Source organism: Mirounga angustirostris, unplaced genomic scaffold, assembly GCF_029215605.1.
Source record: "Mirounga angustirostris isolate CCGP_5_RB_7025 unplaced genomic scaffold, mMirAng1.0.hap1 SCAF_15, whole genome shotgun sequence".
Lineage (NCBI taxonomy): Eukaryota > Metazoa > Chordata > Mammalia > Carnivora > Phocidae > Mirounga > Mirounga angustirostris.
Window position 1 is genome coordinate 31,120,715 of NW_026991723.1, and position 17,489 is coordinate 31,138,203.

The 17,489-nt window shown below is 41.5% G+C and overlaps 1 protein-coding gene across 1 annotated transcript; it reads left to right on the forward strand.

The window, feature by feature from the left end:
• The first annotated feature begins 6,222 nt into the window (after positions 1 to 6,222).
• Positions 6,223 to 12,404, forward strand: LOC123850253 (spermatogenesis-associated protein 31A3-like). The gene is made up of 5 exons (XM_045883659.2): positions 6,223 to 6,240; positions 7,208 to 7,216; positions 7,639 to 7,696; positions 8,273 to 8,333; positions 9,584 to 12,404. The coding sequence occupies exons 1-5, from the start codon at positions 6,223 to 6,225 to the stop codon at positions 12,402 to 12,404; spliced, it is 2,967 nt and encodes a 988-aa protein (XP_045739615.2).
• Positions 12,405 to 17,489: the final 5,085 nt, after the last annotated feature.

The following is a 17,489-nucleotide window of genomic DNA, read 5'->3' on the forward strand; positions in this document are numbered from 1 at the left end:
TCCCCCTCCTTGTGTTCCTGCTCTCGCTATCTCTCTCTGTCATATAAATAAATAAAATCTTTAAAGAAAAAAAAAGAAGAAGAAGAAAGTAGCAGGAGGGGAAGAATGAAGCGGGGGAAATCGGAGGGGTAGACGAACCATGAGGGACGATGGACTCTGAAAAACAAACTGAGGGTTCTAGAGGGGAGGGGGTTGGGAGGATGGGTTAGCCTGGTGGTGGGTATTGAGGAGGCACATTCTGCATGGAGCACTGGGTGTTATGCACAAACAATGAATCATGGAATACTACATCTAAAACTAATGATGTAATGTATGGGAATTAACATAAGAATAAAAAAATTTTTAAAAAGAAAAAGAAAGAAATGTTAATCCAAAAAAAAAAAAAAGAGTCTGTCATGGTTTGTTTCCCTCTCTGATTTCTTCCCATTCAGTTTTCCCTCCCTTCCCTACCATCTCTGTGTTATTTCTTATCTTCCACATGTAAGTGAAACCATACGATAGTTGTGTTTCTCCAATCGACTTATTTCACTTAGCATAATCCCCTCCAATTCCATCCATGTTGAAACAAATGGGAGGTATTCATCCTTTCTGATGGCTGAGTAATATTCCATTGTATATAGGAACCACATCTTCTTTATCCAGTCATCTGTTGAAGGACATCTCAGCTCCTTCCACAGTTTGGCTGTGGAGATTGCTGCTATGAACATTGGGGTGCAGTTGCCCCTTCTTTTCACTACATCTGTATCTTTGGGATAAATACCTAGTAGTGCAATTGCTGGGTCATAGGGTAGCTCTATTTTTAACTTCTTGAGGAACCTCCATACTGTTTTCCAGAGTGGCTGTACCAGCTTGCATTCCCACTAACAGTGTAAGAGGGTTCCCATTTCTCCACATTCTTGCCAACATTTGTTGTTCCCTGTCTTGTTAATTTTAGCCATTCTAACTGGTGTAAGGTGGTATCTCATTGTGGTTTTGATTTGTATTTCCCCAATGACAAGTGATGTGGAGCATTTTTTCATGTGTCTGTTGGCCATTTGTATGTCTTCTTTGGAGAAGTGTCTATTTATGTCTTCTGCCCATTTCTTGACTTGATTATTTGTTTTTGGGTGTTGAGTTTGAGAAGTTCTTTATAGATCTTGGATACCAGCTCTTTATCTGATATGTCATTTGCAAATACAAGAGACTCATTTTTGACCCAAAGACACCTCCAGATTGAAAGTGAGGGAGTGGAGAACCATTATCATGCTAATGGACATCAAAAGAAAGCTGGAGTATCCATTCTTTTTTTTTAAGATTTTATTTATTTATTTGGCAGAGAGAGACAATGTGAGAGAAGGAACGCAGGGGGAGTGGGAGAGGGAGAAGCAGGTCTTCCACTGAGTGAGGATCCTGATGTGGGGCTCGATCCCCGGACCCTGGGATCATGACCTGAGCCAAAGGCAGATGCACTTAATGACTGAGCCACCCAGGCACCCCTGGAGTATCCATTTTTATATCAGAAAAACTAGATTTTAAAACAAAGACTATAATAAGAGATGAAGAAGGACACTATATCATAATAAAGGGGTTTATCCAAAAATATCTAAACAATCATAAATATTTATGCCACTAACTTGGGACCAGCCAAATCTCAATTAATAACAAACTTAAACTCATTGGTAATAATACAGTAATAGTAGGAGACTTTAACACCCTACTCACAGCAGGGACACGTCTAAGCAGAAGATCAACAAGGAAACAAAGAGCTTTGAATGACAAACTGGAAGGAGGATTTCATCCTAAAGTAGCAGAATACACATTCTTCTCAAGTGCACATGGAACATTCTCCAGAATAGATCACAATCTGGGTTGCAAATCAGCCCTCAAACAGTACAAAAAGATTGAGATTATACCATGCATATTTCAAGATCATAATGCTATGAAACTTGAAATCAAACACAAGAAAAATTTGGAAGAACCAGAAATACATGGAGGTTAAAGAACATCCTACTAAAGAATGAATGGGTCAACCAGGAAATTAAAGATGAATTTAAAAAATACATAGAAGTAAATGAAAATGAAAACATGACAGTTCAGAACCTTTGGGGTGCAGCAAAGATGGTCAGAGGGAAGTATATAGTAATTCAGGCCTTCCTCAAGAAGCAAAAAAGTCTCAAATACACAACCTAACCTTACACCTAAAGGAGCTGGAAAAAGAACAGCAAATAAAGCTTAAATCTAGCAAGAGAAGGAGAGTAATTAAGATTACAGCAGAAATAAATGTACAAATAAAAAAAACAGTGAACAGATCAATGAAACTAATAGCTGGTTTTTTAAAAGAATTAGCAAAATTGATAAGCCCCTAGCCAGACTTATCGAAAAGAAAAGAGAAAGGACCGAAAGAAATAAAATCATGAATGAAAGAGGAGAGGTCACAACCAAAACTGCAACAATACAGATAATTATAAGAGAATATTATGAGCAATTATATGCCAACAAATTAGGCAATCTGAAAGAAATGGATAAATTCCTAGAAACATATAAACCACCAAAACTGAAATAGGAAGAAATAGAAAATATACATAGACCCATAACCAGCAAAGAAATTGAAGCAATAATCAAAAATCTCCCAATAAACAAGAGCCCAGGACAGAAAGGTTTCTCAGAGGAATTCTCCCAACCATTTAAAGAAGAATTAATATCTATTCTTCTGTTCCAAAAAATAGAAATGGGAGGCAAACTTCCAAACTTATTCTATGAGGCTAACATTACCTTGATTCCAGAACCAAAGACCCCATTAAAAAGAAGAATTACAGACCAATATCCCTGATGAACATGGATGCCAAAATTCTCAACAAGATGCTAGCTAATCAGATCCAACTGTACATTAAAAGGATTATTCACCACGACCAAGTGGAATTTATTCCTGGGCTGCAGGGGTGGTTCATCATCTACAAATCAATCAACATGATACACCACATTAATAAAAAAAAGGGGGGATAAGAACCATATGATCCTCTCAATAAATGCAGAAAAAAACATTTGACAAAATACAGCATGCTTTCTTGATAAAAATGCTCAACAAAGTACAGATAGAGGGAACATACTTCAACATCATAAAGGCCATATACAAAAGACCCACAGCTAATATCATCCTTATGAGGAAAAACTGAGAACTTTTCCCTTAAGATCAGGAGCCAGACAGGGATGTCTACTCTCACCACTATTGTTCAACATAGTACTAGAAGTTCTAGCGTCAGCAATCAGACAAGAAAAAAAAAAATAAAAGATATCCATATCCTCAAAGAAGAAGTCAAACATTTTCTCTGTGCAGACAACATGATACTGTGTGTAAAAAACCCAAAAGACTTCACCAAAAAATTGCTAGAACTGATAAAGGAATTTAGTAAGGTCACATGATAAAAAATCAACCCACAGAAGTCTGTTGCATTTCTATACACCAATAATGAAGCAGCAGACAGAGAAATCAAGGAACCAATTCCATTTATAATTGCACCAAAAACAATAAGATACCTAGGAATAAACCTAACCAAAGAAGAAAAAGATTTGTACTGTGAAAACTACAGAACACTTATGAGAGAAATTGGGGGAAGACCCAAGGAAATGGAAAAACTTTCCTTGCTCATGAATTAGAAGAACAAATATTGTTAGAATGTCTATACTTCCCAAAGCAATCTACACATTCAATGCAATCCTTATCAAAATACCACTAGTATTTTTCACAGAGCTGGAACAAATAATTCTGAAATTCGTATGGAATGAGAAAAGACCCCGAATAGCCAGAGGGATGTTGAAAAAGAAAACCAAAGCTGGAGGCATTAAAATTCTGAATTTCAAGTTGTATTACAAAGCTGTAATCATCAAAACAGACACACAGATCAATGGAACAGAATAGAGAACCCACAAATGGACCCTCAACTAATCTTTGATAAAGCAGAAAAGAATATCCAAAGGAAAAAAGACAGTCTCTTCAACAAATGGTGTTGGGAAAACTGGGCAGCCACATTCAGAAAAATGAAACTGGACCACTTTCTTACACCATACACAAAAATAAACTCCAAATGGATGAAAGACCTAAACATGAGACAGGAATCCATCAACATCCTAGAGGTGAGCACAGGCAGCAATCCCTTTTACCCTGGCTGCAGCAATTTCTTGCTGGATACATCTCCAAAGTTAAGGGAAACAAAAGCAAAATGAACTATTGAGACTTCATCAGGATAAAAAGCTTATGCACAGCAAAATGCACCTTACAAAATAGAAGAAGATACTTGCAAATGACATATCAGATAAAGGCCTAGTATCCACAATCTTTAAAGACCTTATCCAACTCAACACCCAACAAACAAATAATCCAGTCAAGAAATGGGTAGAAGACATGAACAGACATTTCTCCATAGAAGACATCCAGATGGCCAACAGACACATGAAAAAATGCTCAATATCACTCATCATCAGGGAAATACAAATCAAAACCACAAGATACTACCTCATATTAATCAGAATGGCTAAAATTAACAACTCAGGAAACAACAGATGTTGGTGAGGATGAAGAAAAAGGGGTACCCTCTTACACTGTTGGTGGGAATGCAAATTGGTGCAGCCACTCTGGAAAACAGTATAGATGTTCCTCAAAAGGTTCAAAATAGAACTACCCTACAACCCAGCAATTGTACTATTAGATAATTTATCCAAGGATACAAACATAGTGATTTGAAGGGGCACATGCACCTCAATGATTATAGTAGCAATGTCCACAATAGGCAAAATATGGAAAAAAGCTCAGATGTCCATCAACAGATGAATGGATAAAGAAGTGATATATATGCAATGGAATAGTACTGTCATCAAAAAGAATGAAATCTTGCCATTTTCAAGAATGTGGATGGAACCAGAGGGTATTATGCTAAGTGAAATAAGTCAGAGAAAGAAAAATACCATATGATTTCACTCATATGTGGAATTTAAGAAACAAACCAGATGAACATAGGGAAAGAAAAGGAAAAATAAAATAAGATAATAACAGCGAGAGAAGGAAACCATAAGAGACTCTTAGCTATAGGGAAGAAACTGAGGGTTGCTAGAGGGGAGGTGGGTTGGGGGATGGTTTAATTGTGTGGTGGGCATTAAGGAGGGCAGTTGGTGTAATGAGCACTGGATTTTACATGCAACTGATGAATCACTAAATTTACCCCAAAACTAATAATACACTATATGTTAACTAAATTGAATTTAAATAAAAAATTAAATGAATATATGATTGTTAATTTTCCTGTGTATTTGAATATCTTTCCAAGAAAGTTTTAATTCCTTTCATATTAAAAGGAAGGAATTACTTAAGTTTAAACTAGTCTCTTCAACAAATGGTGTTGGGAAAATTGGACAGCCACCTGCAGAAGAATGAAACTGGGCCACTTTCTTACACCACACACAAAAATGTAAGTATAAAAGAGTCTCCTTATAGATTCCTAGTCCCTTCCCACCATGTGAGGACACAGTGAGAAGTTTCTATGAACCAGGAAGAGAGACTTCACCAGAAGTTGATCATGTTGGCACCTTGATCTTGGACTTCCCAGACTCCAGAACTGTGAGAAATAAATTTGTTATATAATCCACCCTGTCTGTGGTATTTTGTTATAGAAACCCTAATGGACTAAGACAGCATGTTTCAAAACCTACTTGGAAAAAAAAATTAAAACCAAGACAAAAATAAAATAAAAAGTCAGGTCAAGAAAACACATGAAAAATGTTACTAGTAGAAAATTGTGGATTCTTGGATTTGGAAATACTGGGTTGGTTTGTGAAAGGATAAGTGTGTGTATGTGTGTGTGTTTGTGTGTATCCAGCATGTGCCAAAAGTCTTTGTCCAGTTTAAAGATTTACTAACTTCAGAATTATAAATGCTACAAACTTAAAAAAATATATCATTTGGCTTTAACTCTTTATAACTTTCATACTTTGATTTATGAATTTTGAATGATAAATTATTTTATTTTGTGTATGTCTTCCTGACAAAACACTAAAATTCATAAAACTAAATAAGTGCAAAAGAAATTTAAATTATGTGCCTGGGTTTATATAAGACAAAAACATATGGGAAGCTGGAGTTGAAGACAGAGAAAATCCTGAAAGTAAAATTTCCTAGAAAGTAGCCAAAATTCTAGGGTCAACTTCAGATTTTCAAGGGTTATGAAATTGGTGGGCTTTAAGTCAAGATAGCTAATGGACAAAGGGGACCAGGTAATATCTGAGTTCCAGATGGAACAAATGGAAAATTGGCTAAGGTCTCTCTGACATACGAGTAGAGTTGGGAGGAGGAATCCAGAAGGCCCAGGAAGGTGCAGGGTTCTGTGGGGCTGAATGGTGGGGGAGGGGTGGTGGTCCAGCCTGCTCCCTCCCCCATTCTCAGGAACCCTTTGTGACAAGGCCACAGCTCTATGATGCAAGCCTGAGGCTCTGCCCCAAGTAAACTCCCAGTGCTCAGTTGCCTGAGGGCAACAGCATGATTCCGAAGATGGAGAATTTCTTTTCTCTGAGAAGCACTGGTACCACCTGGCTGAGCTCCAGTCCCACCTCCTGGGTGATTGATACCATCTTTGCTTTCCTATGTGGACTTGGGCTCTTTCTTCTGTTACTCCCCTGCTTTCAGAGTAATCCATCCTCACCATCAGCTAGGAAATATAGAAACACCAGGAAGGTAAGTAAACTTTGGCTAAACCCCAACAGAGATTATCTCATATCCAGTTTTCTTTTCTTTTTTTTTTTGGAGTCAGAAGGCCTGATTTATTGATGTACATCCTGGCCCTGCCACATACTAGCTGTGTGTCCTTGTGCAAAAAACCCAGCATTGCTCTGTCTGTTTCCTCATCTTTAAAACAGGAAAATAAGAATGTTTACCTCCCAGGAATATTGTGGGAATTATCATATCCAGTTTTCTAAATCACCTGAGAGACTTCTGAGATAGGAAGTCTCAGAATAGAACGTCATGCCTCTAGGGATAAGTGAGGCCAGGCAAGGGTTAGAGAGGGCACAAGGATTTCTAACGCAAGATCTCAATCCAGAGTCCAGGTGTGGTAGAGGGTTCCAGGGCAAAGTCCCAAACATATGGTGACTAGTGAGTGAGGACTGTATACTAAGAGTTCATTTTCTGCAGGAGGACAGACTCCTAAGCATTGTTTCACCAGCCACTTTCCCCTTTCTGTGGCAGGTGTCTCAGGTAAGCTCTTCCTCTGTGTCAGGGCCGATCTGAGGGCAGTGCTGATCCCTGGAGAGCCTCTAAAAGACTAGAATGGGGCTTTGAGCTTGGGAAACAGAGTCTTATCTGATGGAGCAGAGAAGGACCTGTAGTTCTGAGGATGTGTGTATTTTTTGAGTAGAGGAATAACAATGAAAGAAATCCATAGTGAGCTGACATAGAAAATCCAGCTTTGCATTCTTCAAAGAAAAATTAAAAATATTTTTATCCACTTTAAAATGAGTAAATGGAAAAAAATGAGTAAAAGGAAAGAAAACCACAGACCCCCATTAGATGTATAAATGTAGAATGTAGATGTTCATATTGTTCATGAAGAGTGAGCATTTGCGGACCATCTAGAGAGAAGAGAGAATTGAGTCTCGGCCCCTTGTCTTTTCTCTTAGCATCAAGTGGAGCTGAGGAAGAGGAGCAGGAGTAAGAAGAAAAGTGGAGTTTTGAAAGGTAAGCTTATGTGATTTAGCCCTGCATGCCCCAAGTTATCCTCCATCTTTCTTGCCCCTGGGGGTCCAGCTCCATGGTCTCTGAGGATGCCAGGGGCAGAGACCATCCCTCAGGAAACAGAGCCCTCAGAGAGGCTCCTGGGAAGATCAGATACCGTATACTTCCCAGATTCCATGCTTGGAAGGAAGTTGATAGGGGTTGAAATGGGTGTTGGCTGGCAAGGTTGTGTGGGCTGTAGTGGACCAATAATTCAGAGGTGGAACCTCCAGGTCCAACTGTAGATAAGTGGTTTAACTTAGCTCAGATTCCTTTGTGACCCTTATCCTTTCTCCCCAACGAGGCAGTTGTAAGGGCTCCAGGGAGTGATGGATGGGAGAGTGCTTTGTCATTTACAAAGCACTCCCCCATCATAGGCCTTGCCATTACTGTGAGGGATTATGTGGCTTTGAGCACTGATGCTTGGGCTCCATAGTCTAATCACCCAATAGTCTCCCCTAAAGGGACATTGCACTTAGCCTTCTATAAGACCCCTAGGCCCCTATTTTCACCACTGTAACCCAGTTTCCTGATTTCCAGCTTGCAGAAATTGCCTGAAAGAACTGGAAGGAGCTCGCAGCCTGATTTCACTTTTGCAAAGGTAAAGAATCTTTCCCTTTCTCCTTGACCCTCCTTTGTCCCAGAGCCTATGATGTGACCTTGGGGCCACAGGGAGCCCTGGGAGGGGGAGTCATGGGAAGAAGATGTGGATAAAGCTCTGGGGTTAGGAATAGCAGTAGTGTGAAGTCAGCATGGAGGCTGGGGAGGGCTGTGGGTCGCAGGTGTTTACCTCTGCCCAACCTGCCCTGCCCTCCTTGCCCTGGTCAGCTTCTAGCTGCAGCTTGTGCCTCCTGTCTCCTGCAGCTGCCTGGGGAGGCTCCCTGACAAGGGTGGCTTTCATCAGCTCTTATGTCAAGATCCCCCTGGTGAGGTGTACAAAGCAGCGCCTGCCGGAGCCCACCAGCCATGCGGAGAGCCTGTGGATGTTGCTGCTCCTGCCGTGTCCTTGCTGGCTACCCCAGTTCCTCTGACCCAAGGCCCTCTACTTCTTGGCCCAAAGACCTCTTCAGTTTCTGTTCATTCCCACTCATCTCTGAGTGCCTCTAGGCCACCAGAGCCTTTTCTTCCCCTAGGCAGCCTTTTACCCCAGCCACTTGCTCTTTCCCCTTCCCCCCCAAGTCCCCTTAATTCAGAGGCCTGCCGTCCACCTCCGACAGCCTCTTCTGCCCCACAACCTCCAGACACCATTCTGACTCTTCCTCAGTGTGACTCAATGGCACTCCCACTGGGCACCATTACAGAGAGGTCATCTCATACCTCATGGTCTGCTTCTCCTATCCCAGCCACCTCAGGCCTTGGCCACTCAAGCTGTCCCATTTCAGCCCTGTCCTGGTGGCACACCACTGCCAAAGCCTTGTGCCTCTCAACCTCATCAAATTATGAGTCTCAGCAAGAACACCTTTCCCACCACTCACCAGAGGCCTCATTCTGGGGAAACCCCACTGACAGAGAAGTAGAAGCTGCTAACCCCTCTTTGCTCAGCTCTGATGACCAGAAGTTCCTGGAGATACAAGTCACAAAGGGAGTCAAGATCAACATTTGGAAAGAAAAAGAAAAAGATGGATCATATCCAAAACAAATGAGCCCAAACTACCACCTGAATTCTTTGGGGAATATATTGAAATCACTGGGTGCTGAGCAGAAAACCACAAGCCCCCAACACTTCTGGAGCACAAAAGGCAAACCAGAGCAGTTGCCTGGTCCTCAGCAGCTCTCATATCCTAAGGTTTTGGGGTACCATCTACAGCAGAAATATAACCAGCTTTTCTGGGGTCTCCCCTCTCTACACAGTGAATCTCTGGTGGCTACTGCCTGGATCTCTGAGAGCTCTTCAGCACTACAGTCTCCTTCTTTCTTATTCAATGGAATCTCAAGTGACTGCCCAGTTCAAATGCAGGCTAAACTATCTCCACTGCTTTCCCAGTCCAAACCCCTGTCCCGACTGGAGTTCCAATCTCAACCCTTGATTTCAGCCATACCTCAATTCCAACCCCCACCCCTGGCTCAGATCCTGACCCAAGATCATCTCCAGTCCTCTCTTCCAATCCTATCACCTTCTTCCTCACCCCAGATCGGGGCCTGTCAAATATCTTGCCCAACAGCCCAGGATAAGTCACAATTTCTCATCCCAACTGAGATTCAACATCCAGAATGGCCTTTGTTGCAGGAGCAACTAGAAAGTGGGGGTTTATCCTCTGTAATCAAAAGATCTCAAGAGGTCTTTAGTGTCTTCACTTCCAACCTTCCCGAGGACAGCTGGGTGATCTCCATCCTTCCTGAGGATTTTCCAATCAGTCCTGAGCTCCGTAAGCAACTGGAGCAACACCTACAAAAGTGGCTCATTCAACACCGTTGGGAGCTGCCCCGTAAGATCCAAGAGTCTTTGGAACTAAGGCAGCTTCAGGGTGAATTACCAGGGACATGTCAGGCAAAGGGTAAGCATAGACCCTCACGGCTCTCTGCATTTGCAGGTAAAAGCAGCACTGATACACAGAAAGTGGGGTTCCAACTAAGCCAGGGCATGGGCAAGGGCCTGGGGTATATTTTAGGGAAGGCCCCAAAAGATCTCTCCCGGGCCTCAGAGAACTCCCTAATGAGGTTTCAGGGAGTGGGCTCTGAGGAATCAGAAAGTGACTTGGGGCTGTCAAAGAGTGACTCAGGAAGTGATTTACTAAGGAGCTTAGATAAGAATCTAGACAACATCTTGAAAAGAGGTCATTTGGGCAGGAAGTTGTGGCAGATCAGTGAGTGTGGGCCTGTGAGTATGTGCCAATCCTGTCTTGCTGTCAACCATGCTTTTCCCAAGTCCAACACTGACATGGAAATCAGAAATCTAGGAATCTTGAAGGGTTGGGGACCATATGTGAACACCTCCCACAGAGTTTCCTTCCTCCATCCAGACATTCAAGAAGTTCTGGAAGCACATATTATAAGGTTTTGGGTGAGGCACAGGTGGGGTCTACCTCTCAAGGTCCTCAAACCCATAAATCTCTTGATGAAAAAGGTTCAACCCTTGCCCATTCTTCAGTTTGCCTCTACGCCCTCAGCCACCCATGTGTCTGGGGCCCCCTCAGTCAAGTTTGCTGAATTGCTGGGAAAACCTCCTCAGGCATGTCTGGGAAAGAAGGCAATAACAGAAGAGTCAGTTTCCACCCTGGAAAGGCCTCTCCTTGCTCCTTCACCTGTGTATGAGGAAATCCAGAGGGCGCTGGGAATGGCCCCTTCTAGTGACAACCGGGGGCCCTTAAAAGCCTCTCTGATTGGACAGGAGGACAGGCCACCTTCTCAGTCCCTCACACTCAACTTCATGGGCAGAACTTGGCAGAGTGGTTCTGCAGAATGCATTGAGAGGAGCATCCTAGAGTTGAGCCCCAGTTCATCAATGGCCAGGAATGAGCCAAGAGAGGAGAGTGTGGATTGGACCTCACAAGACCCCTGTCATAGGGTAGCAATGCTAGAGATGAACTTAGGATCCCAATGTTTTACTGCTGAAAAGGACATAAATGTGCATATGGGGAGTTTAGATACCAGTAAAAAACTTTCTAGAATGTCTTTTTTCCAAGATCCTGGAGAGTCATGCCTTAATGAAGAGAAAAGTGAATTTAATTCCAAAGTGAATACAGAGTCAGAGAACCAGCCTCAAGACTGTTCTACACACATGCTCCTTGCTGCAGACAACTTGGCTTCTCAAGTGCCACAGTGTCATCCCCAGAGAGTGCCTACTGGAGACAAGGTAGCTTCCCAGATGCTATATGGCTTCATAGCAGACCAAAGGAGCTGCCTAAGGCAGCAAGAGCCCATGATCTCTAAACTTCAGGACTCATGGAAGAACCAGTGCAAGATGACTGTCCCTACTTGTGAGAGAGAGCACTATAGGAGGCTCAACTCAGGAAATGAATGGTTTGAGGAATTGAGGACCTCTCAAGCTGAGTGTATGAGTCACCCTGCCCCAGTCAGGGGAATAGTAGATTCTTTTAGGAGACGATACTTCCAGCTCCTGCCAGAGAAGAAACAGGGTCCTCCCGAAAGCCTCTTCAGAAAAAGAATGAGGCGCTTTTTTCAATGGATTTTCCCCAATGAAAAAGACAAAGGTCAGAATGCTCTGCAGAAATGTAAGCCAATAACTGCCCAGAACCAAGGACCAGTCAAAAGCAAATCAATTATGGCCAGTGAGACTCCTGAGTCTCGGGCACTCATGACAGCTGTTGGACAGATTATAGAGGAGAAAATGGCAATTCACCATGGACTTCATGCCGCAAAGTTAAACGAGCACAACCAGGAACTCCAAGCACCAGTATGTGGGTGTTTCCACTACCACAGACTTCCCTTCCACCCAGAGCGAGGGAGAATAATGAATTATATAGCCCACAGTCACCAAGCCACCTCCAAGGACCAGAGTAGCTCTATCAGGGAAAGGCAGGTCAGACATCGGCGGTCCTTGAAAAGTGTGAGATTCAAGGATGAACAGCTGGGCCTGAAGCACCTCCCATCCTTGCCTCCCAAGAAGACTTTGTCTCCAGTCAGTCCCTGCCAGTATGGGCCAAGGATGCCAGGTGTCCCAAGCCACCATCATCACTGCCCACGGCACTGTCTTCTTCAGGAAGGGATCTAGACTAGTCAACCATAAAATGCTTTTTTAGTCTTTCTTATTAGGAAAACATGTCTCCAAGAAAAAAAATTAGTCCATGTGGAGAAAACTTTTTCTCTTTAGCACATCCAAATACTTAATATTCCCCAATATATATGTTTTCCCCCCATAAGAGGATAGTATGGCTACTTTTGTTTGTGCTATGCTTGGTATATGCTTTGGGTTCTAGAAGGGAGGGGCATGGAGGGTGTTTGGCAGTGGGCAGTGTAGGCTTGCTCCTTATCCTGAATCTTTTCATTGTTTTCATGATACTGTCATTATACAAACAAAAACTACTCTAAAAAGATTAGAAATACCTACGAAGACCTTACTCCAAGATCTGGTTTGACTTGTCTTTCTCCTGCTTCCACTCTACTTTGAACTTTATACAGCTATAGGGGATAAGTTTACAGAGGCATCACAGGGCTGGACATTCCCACTCTGGCTCCAGGAAGTGTCAGAACCAAGGGGATCAAAGTTTGGAAGAGAGTACTGGGCCTTAAGTTCAAAAGCAAAAGAAATCTTGTCCCGGATCTCTTGGTGAAGAATAGATGACACTTGCCCTTGAGAATCCCTTCTTTCTCTGATGAAGAGGTGAAGGCCCTATGAAACCCTCTTAGCTTAGCTTTAATGAAATACAGTGTCACCCTCTTCCACCTCTGCCTTTCCTACACTTCCAGTGATGAGGATGGCACTTCCAGCTCTGTGTGTGTGTAAGTGGGGAACAGCAGGGAGATTGCTGAGGGTTGTGTTCACCTCTACCTAAATGAATATTCAAGGGTCACATACTTTCCCTTTATGTTAACCCCAGAGAAGGAGTTCTGAATTAATGGAACAGGAGTGTACCTGTGTATAGTAACTATCTGATGGTTGAACACTTGAACTTAGAATGGGATGTGGGAGAAAAATTGAAAGGATGGATCCAAAGAAGAAGGCAAATTGACACATGGTGCCCATAAATGTGAAGTGAATGAAGAGCCCCCTGATGTCCTATCTATAGGCCTGGAGGAAAGAAAAAGTTAAGGGTATGGTTCATCATACCCCATGAGGGTCTCCACCCTTCTCTGCTCTAAGATCACAGACCTAGGAAAGCCACCTTTATGTCCAAAACAGATGGCCCAACTTGTAAAAGTAAAGCAAATCAGGGAAGGTTAATCTCTTAATAATATATTTCATAAGCTTACACATTATCACCTCTTGAATTCTAGAATAGATGACTTAATAATAGGTGGGAAGGCTAGGTAACTAGGGAAACTTGGGAGCTGAGCAACTTCTCGAGTTATTCTGTGCTTTGTGCCACACATGGTACACAGTGCACATAGCTGCAGAGGGCATCATTCCCAGGATAGAGTCTTGCTCCAGGAGATGCCCCTGATCCAGAGGATCCCTATCTCCCATGCCTGTCAGGATACCCAACATTTGGGACTGGGACTGGGACTGGGACACTGCTTGTGTCACTGGTTTCTCCCTGGAACCAGGTCTTGCCTTTGGGTCCCAATTCCTGAGGCAGTCTCCAGAGTGGGTCCAGCAGTGAAAATAGAGCCAAGACCTGTGGGAAGGGAGTGGGACCCAACACAGAGAGTATCCTGAGGCCCTTGGAAGCTCAGGAGAGGGTGGCATGGAGTGGGGACCTTGAGCCTGGCTGCTGCTAGGTCCTCTAGGGGCACTGAGAGGTGAGTTCTGGGACTGGAGTATGGGCTAGATGTGGGCCCCGTGGCCCCTGCCAGAAGAAGTGCCACAGACAGGGATGCTGATCAAGTGCCTTTGCCCTGCTGCTGCTCAGATTTCCATAGGTGCAGTAAAGCCAGAAATGAAGACACACATAGAGACCCTTCACACAGAGACAATACGCAGAGACATCTCCCAACAGAGACAACACATAGACCTTACAGAGATAACTCTCAACAGAGATCTCTCACACAGACACCTTCCACAGTGCCTACCTACCACACTGCCCCACAGAGACCTCACACTGAGACCTCACACATGAACCTCATGTTGCCCCACAGATCCTCAGAGAGAAAGCCAGCACAGATTTCAGAGCTTTTCCAGAGACCTGACAGCAAACCTTTCAGAGACTTCCCAAAGGTACTTTCCATACAAACCTCTCAGGGAAACCAACACTCAGAGACCTCACATAGAAACCTCAAAGAGAGGCTTCATCTACAGACAGTACACAGAGATCTTCCACTGACTCACAGAGACTTCACATTGAGACCTTACCCAGATACCCCACAGAGACTGACACAAAAGACCTCACAGAGACCTCACATCCATTTTTCAGGATCCCAAGCAAGCACCCATTGACAAGTCCTTCTTGGTGAATATGAAACCACTTAGCAAACTGGCAACACAAGAGGGATTGTCAGTTGTGCCCTCTTGAGAGCCTTAAAACACTCAGACATTGTCAGCATTGCACTAAATGGGGTTCTATCCTTGGGGAAATGCTTGGGAATTTTTGTTCTTTTGTCATATTATTGCATCTGAATGAAAAATTACCCATTATACATGTAGATTTGCAAAATTAATTTCTACAGGTGTTCATTAATTTGAGAATCGCAAATTTTGAACACAACTAAAACAGCCAGTCTCCAAATGAGAGAAAATATCTTATTTGTCCAGTTTTAGTTATTATCCAGCTAAATGGTGTCACTGTCATTTTTTTTTCTTTTATTCTCTTGGGGACAAGGCCTAAAGTAGAAATGGCTTACTTATTTACTTTGGAAACGTAATAAAGGCCTGCAACAAATGAACTCTAGAAATGAAGTAAACCAGAAAAGAGGCATCTGGACTCACACTTGCCTCCCAGAAGTCTAACTCGCACATTATTTTCAACTTAACAGTTTGTGGGGTTTTATTTTTTAACAAGCTAACAATTGTGAGGATTTTTCACAATAAGTCAAATTCCTGGTAATATTCCTATTATATCATCTGGCAAAATTATATTTCTGAATATCATTTTATTCCTTCAAATGTAATATCCTTATATGATATTATTATACATGTCTTTAGGAGATGACATGGTCCTAATGTTCAGTTAACATAGTTAAAAGGACAAGCTATTAAGGATTTATTTTTAATTCTATGAAACTCACATTTTCTAAGATAGGCAGTCAAGATCCACTTTATGTTATTACAGGGTTAAAAAAGAACACATTGCTTAAAATGAATTTGAAATATTATAAAATATATGTATTTTTGAGATATACAAATGGCCTAATAAAATTACTGAGAAAGGGATATATTAACATCTGAATTGATTTAGTCATTTAATCAAAATTTGTATTACAATTAATAATGAAAAGTGTCACTTATTATATACCCAGCGCTTTCCAAAGGGTGCATTACAATGAGATTGCCTATTTCTCACTGCTCATATGCAACCTATTGTCCTTGCCTTGATAAAGTTTCAATGACCACTGTCAAACATGTATCACTGGTTAAGTCTGTCAGGCTTCACATTGGGATGATGACATCATAGTTCTTTAAGAGGAGCAGGGCTGACACAAGAGCTCTTTGACTTATTTCACCAAGAAATTAACTTTTTCTTTATAATTAAACAATCTATAACTATTAAATTTTCAACTTTATTCCTTTATGATATCATTGTATCATAAAGTGATGGAATATGGTCATGGATGTCATCTAATATTCCATCAGATCATTTTTTATAGTACAAATTATGAAGATAAATTTATTGATCAGAACAAAGTGAGTTCAATTAGGAAAAGTTTATACAGGAAAATATCTTTTTCAAATTGACTATTTTAACAGTGTTAAAATAAGTGATTATTCTTTAGTCTTTTGAATTAAAGTTGCTCAGCGTGGTCAGAAAGTCTGGAAACATAGGAAATGTCCATAGTAAGTAGTTTATTGTTATAACATGTCTTGTGTTGTTCTTCACTAGTAATTCACAGTTCAGTAAGCTGTGCTAAATTACAATGAACAATATGCATTAAAGAAACATTTGCATCAATCATTACACATTCATCTGTCATAGGTTGTTTTAGATTTGTTAATTTTCATGGAATAAACTTGCACATTTTCCTAAGAATAAGAAATCATGGGGGATCAATCTATTTAAAATATATTAGTTTTTCCAAACTAATGGCCATCTTTTTAGTAAGATTCATCTATCTTAAAATTTTTTTAAAGTTTTACCATTTACATATTTCCAAAAGAAATGGATATCAAAAATTAGAGAAAACAAAAACAGATCCCTTTTGTAGTCAAAAAGGTTTACATCAAAACATTTTGCTGAAAATGAAGTGATTCTTAATCTACAGATGAAATACTTTTTACATGATACTTAAGATATATTATAAATCTGGATTTAAAATAAATTTTTATTTAAAACTGGCCTCATGCTGATTTCAATAAATCAGGCACTCTAGAACACAATGTGCAGGGGCAGCAATTAGGTGATGACTTCTTAAAAATCTTTTCCAAAGTAGTCTTTCTACAATGTTAACCCCTAACAGCGATTCCTCTTGATAGATTATATTTTTTAGTTTCATACATTTTATAACGAACATTTCTGGGAGTGTTCCCAAATGTATACAGCTACTATGTTGTGCTCACACCACAAGCACAATAGAGAACATCCAGATCTGGATGATCCAGGGGTTTCATAACTGCCGCCTTTTATTTGAGGCCGATTCATAATCATTTCTGGCACAAGATTGGTCTTTCATTGGGTCCCTGGCCACGTGGACTGCTGCATTTCCCAAACAGCTGCAAGTAGCCTTCCTTTCTCAGTTTGCTGCTGCGCCCCCTCTCGGCCTGCGCGGGTCAGGCATCACCGGCTGTGGTAACCTGAAGAGCCCATTTTCCCAGATACTTGCACTCTGTGCTCTGCACAGACACGTTGTACCACAGATGTGCAAGTGGCGCTGATGAAACTTCCAGAAAACTGTCAAATGCATGCAGACACAGTAGAGGAGGATTTAGAAAATGCTAACATCTTTTTGAGGAAATGTGGATTACGCAGCTCTTTGGTTCTAAGCATTTTTGTGTGTTAGCTGGCCTCCGGGATCGGGGGAAATACAGCTGATTTTAGAGTTTCTCATC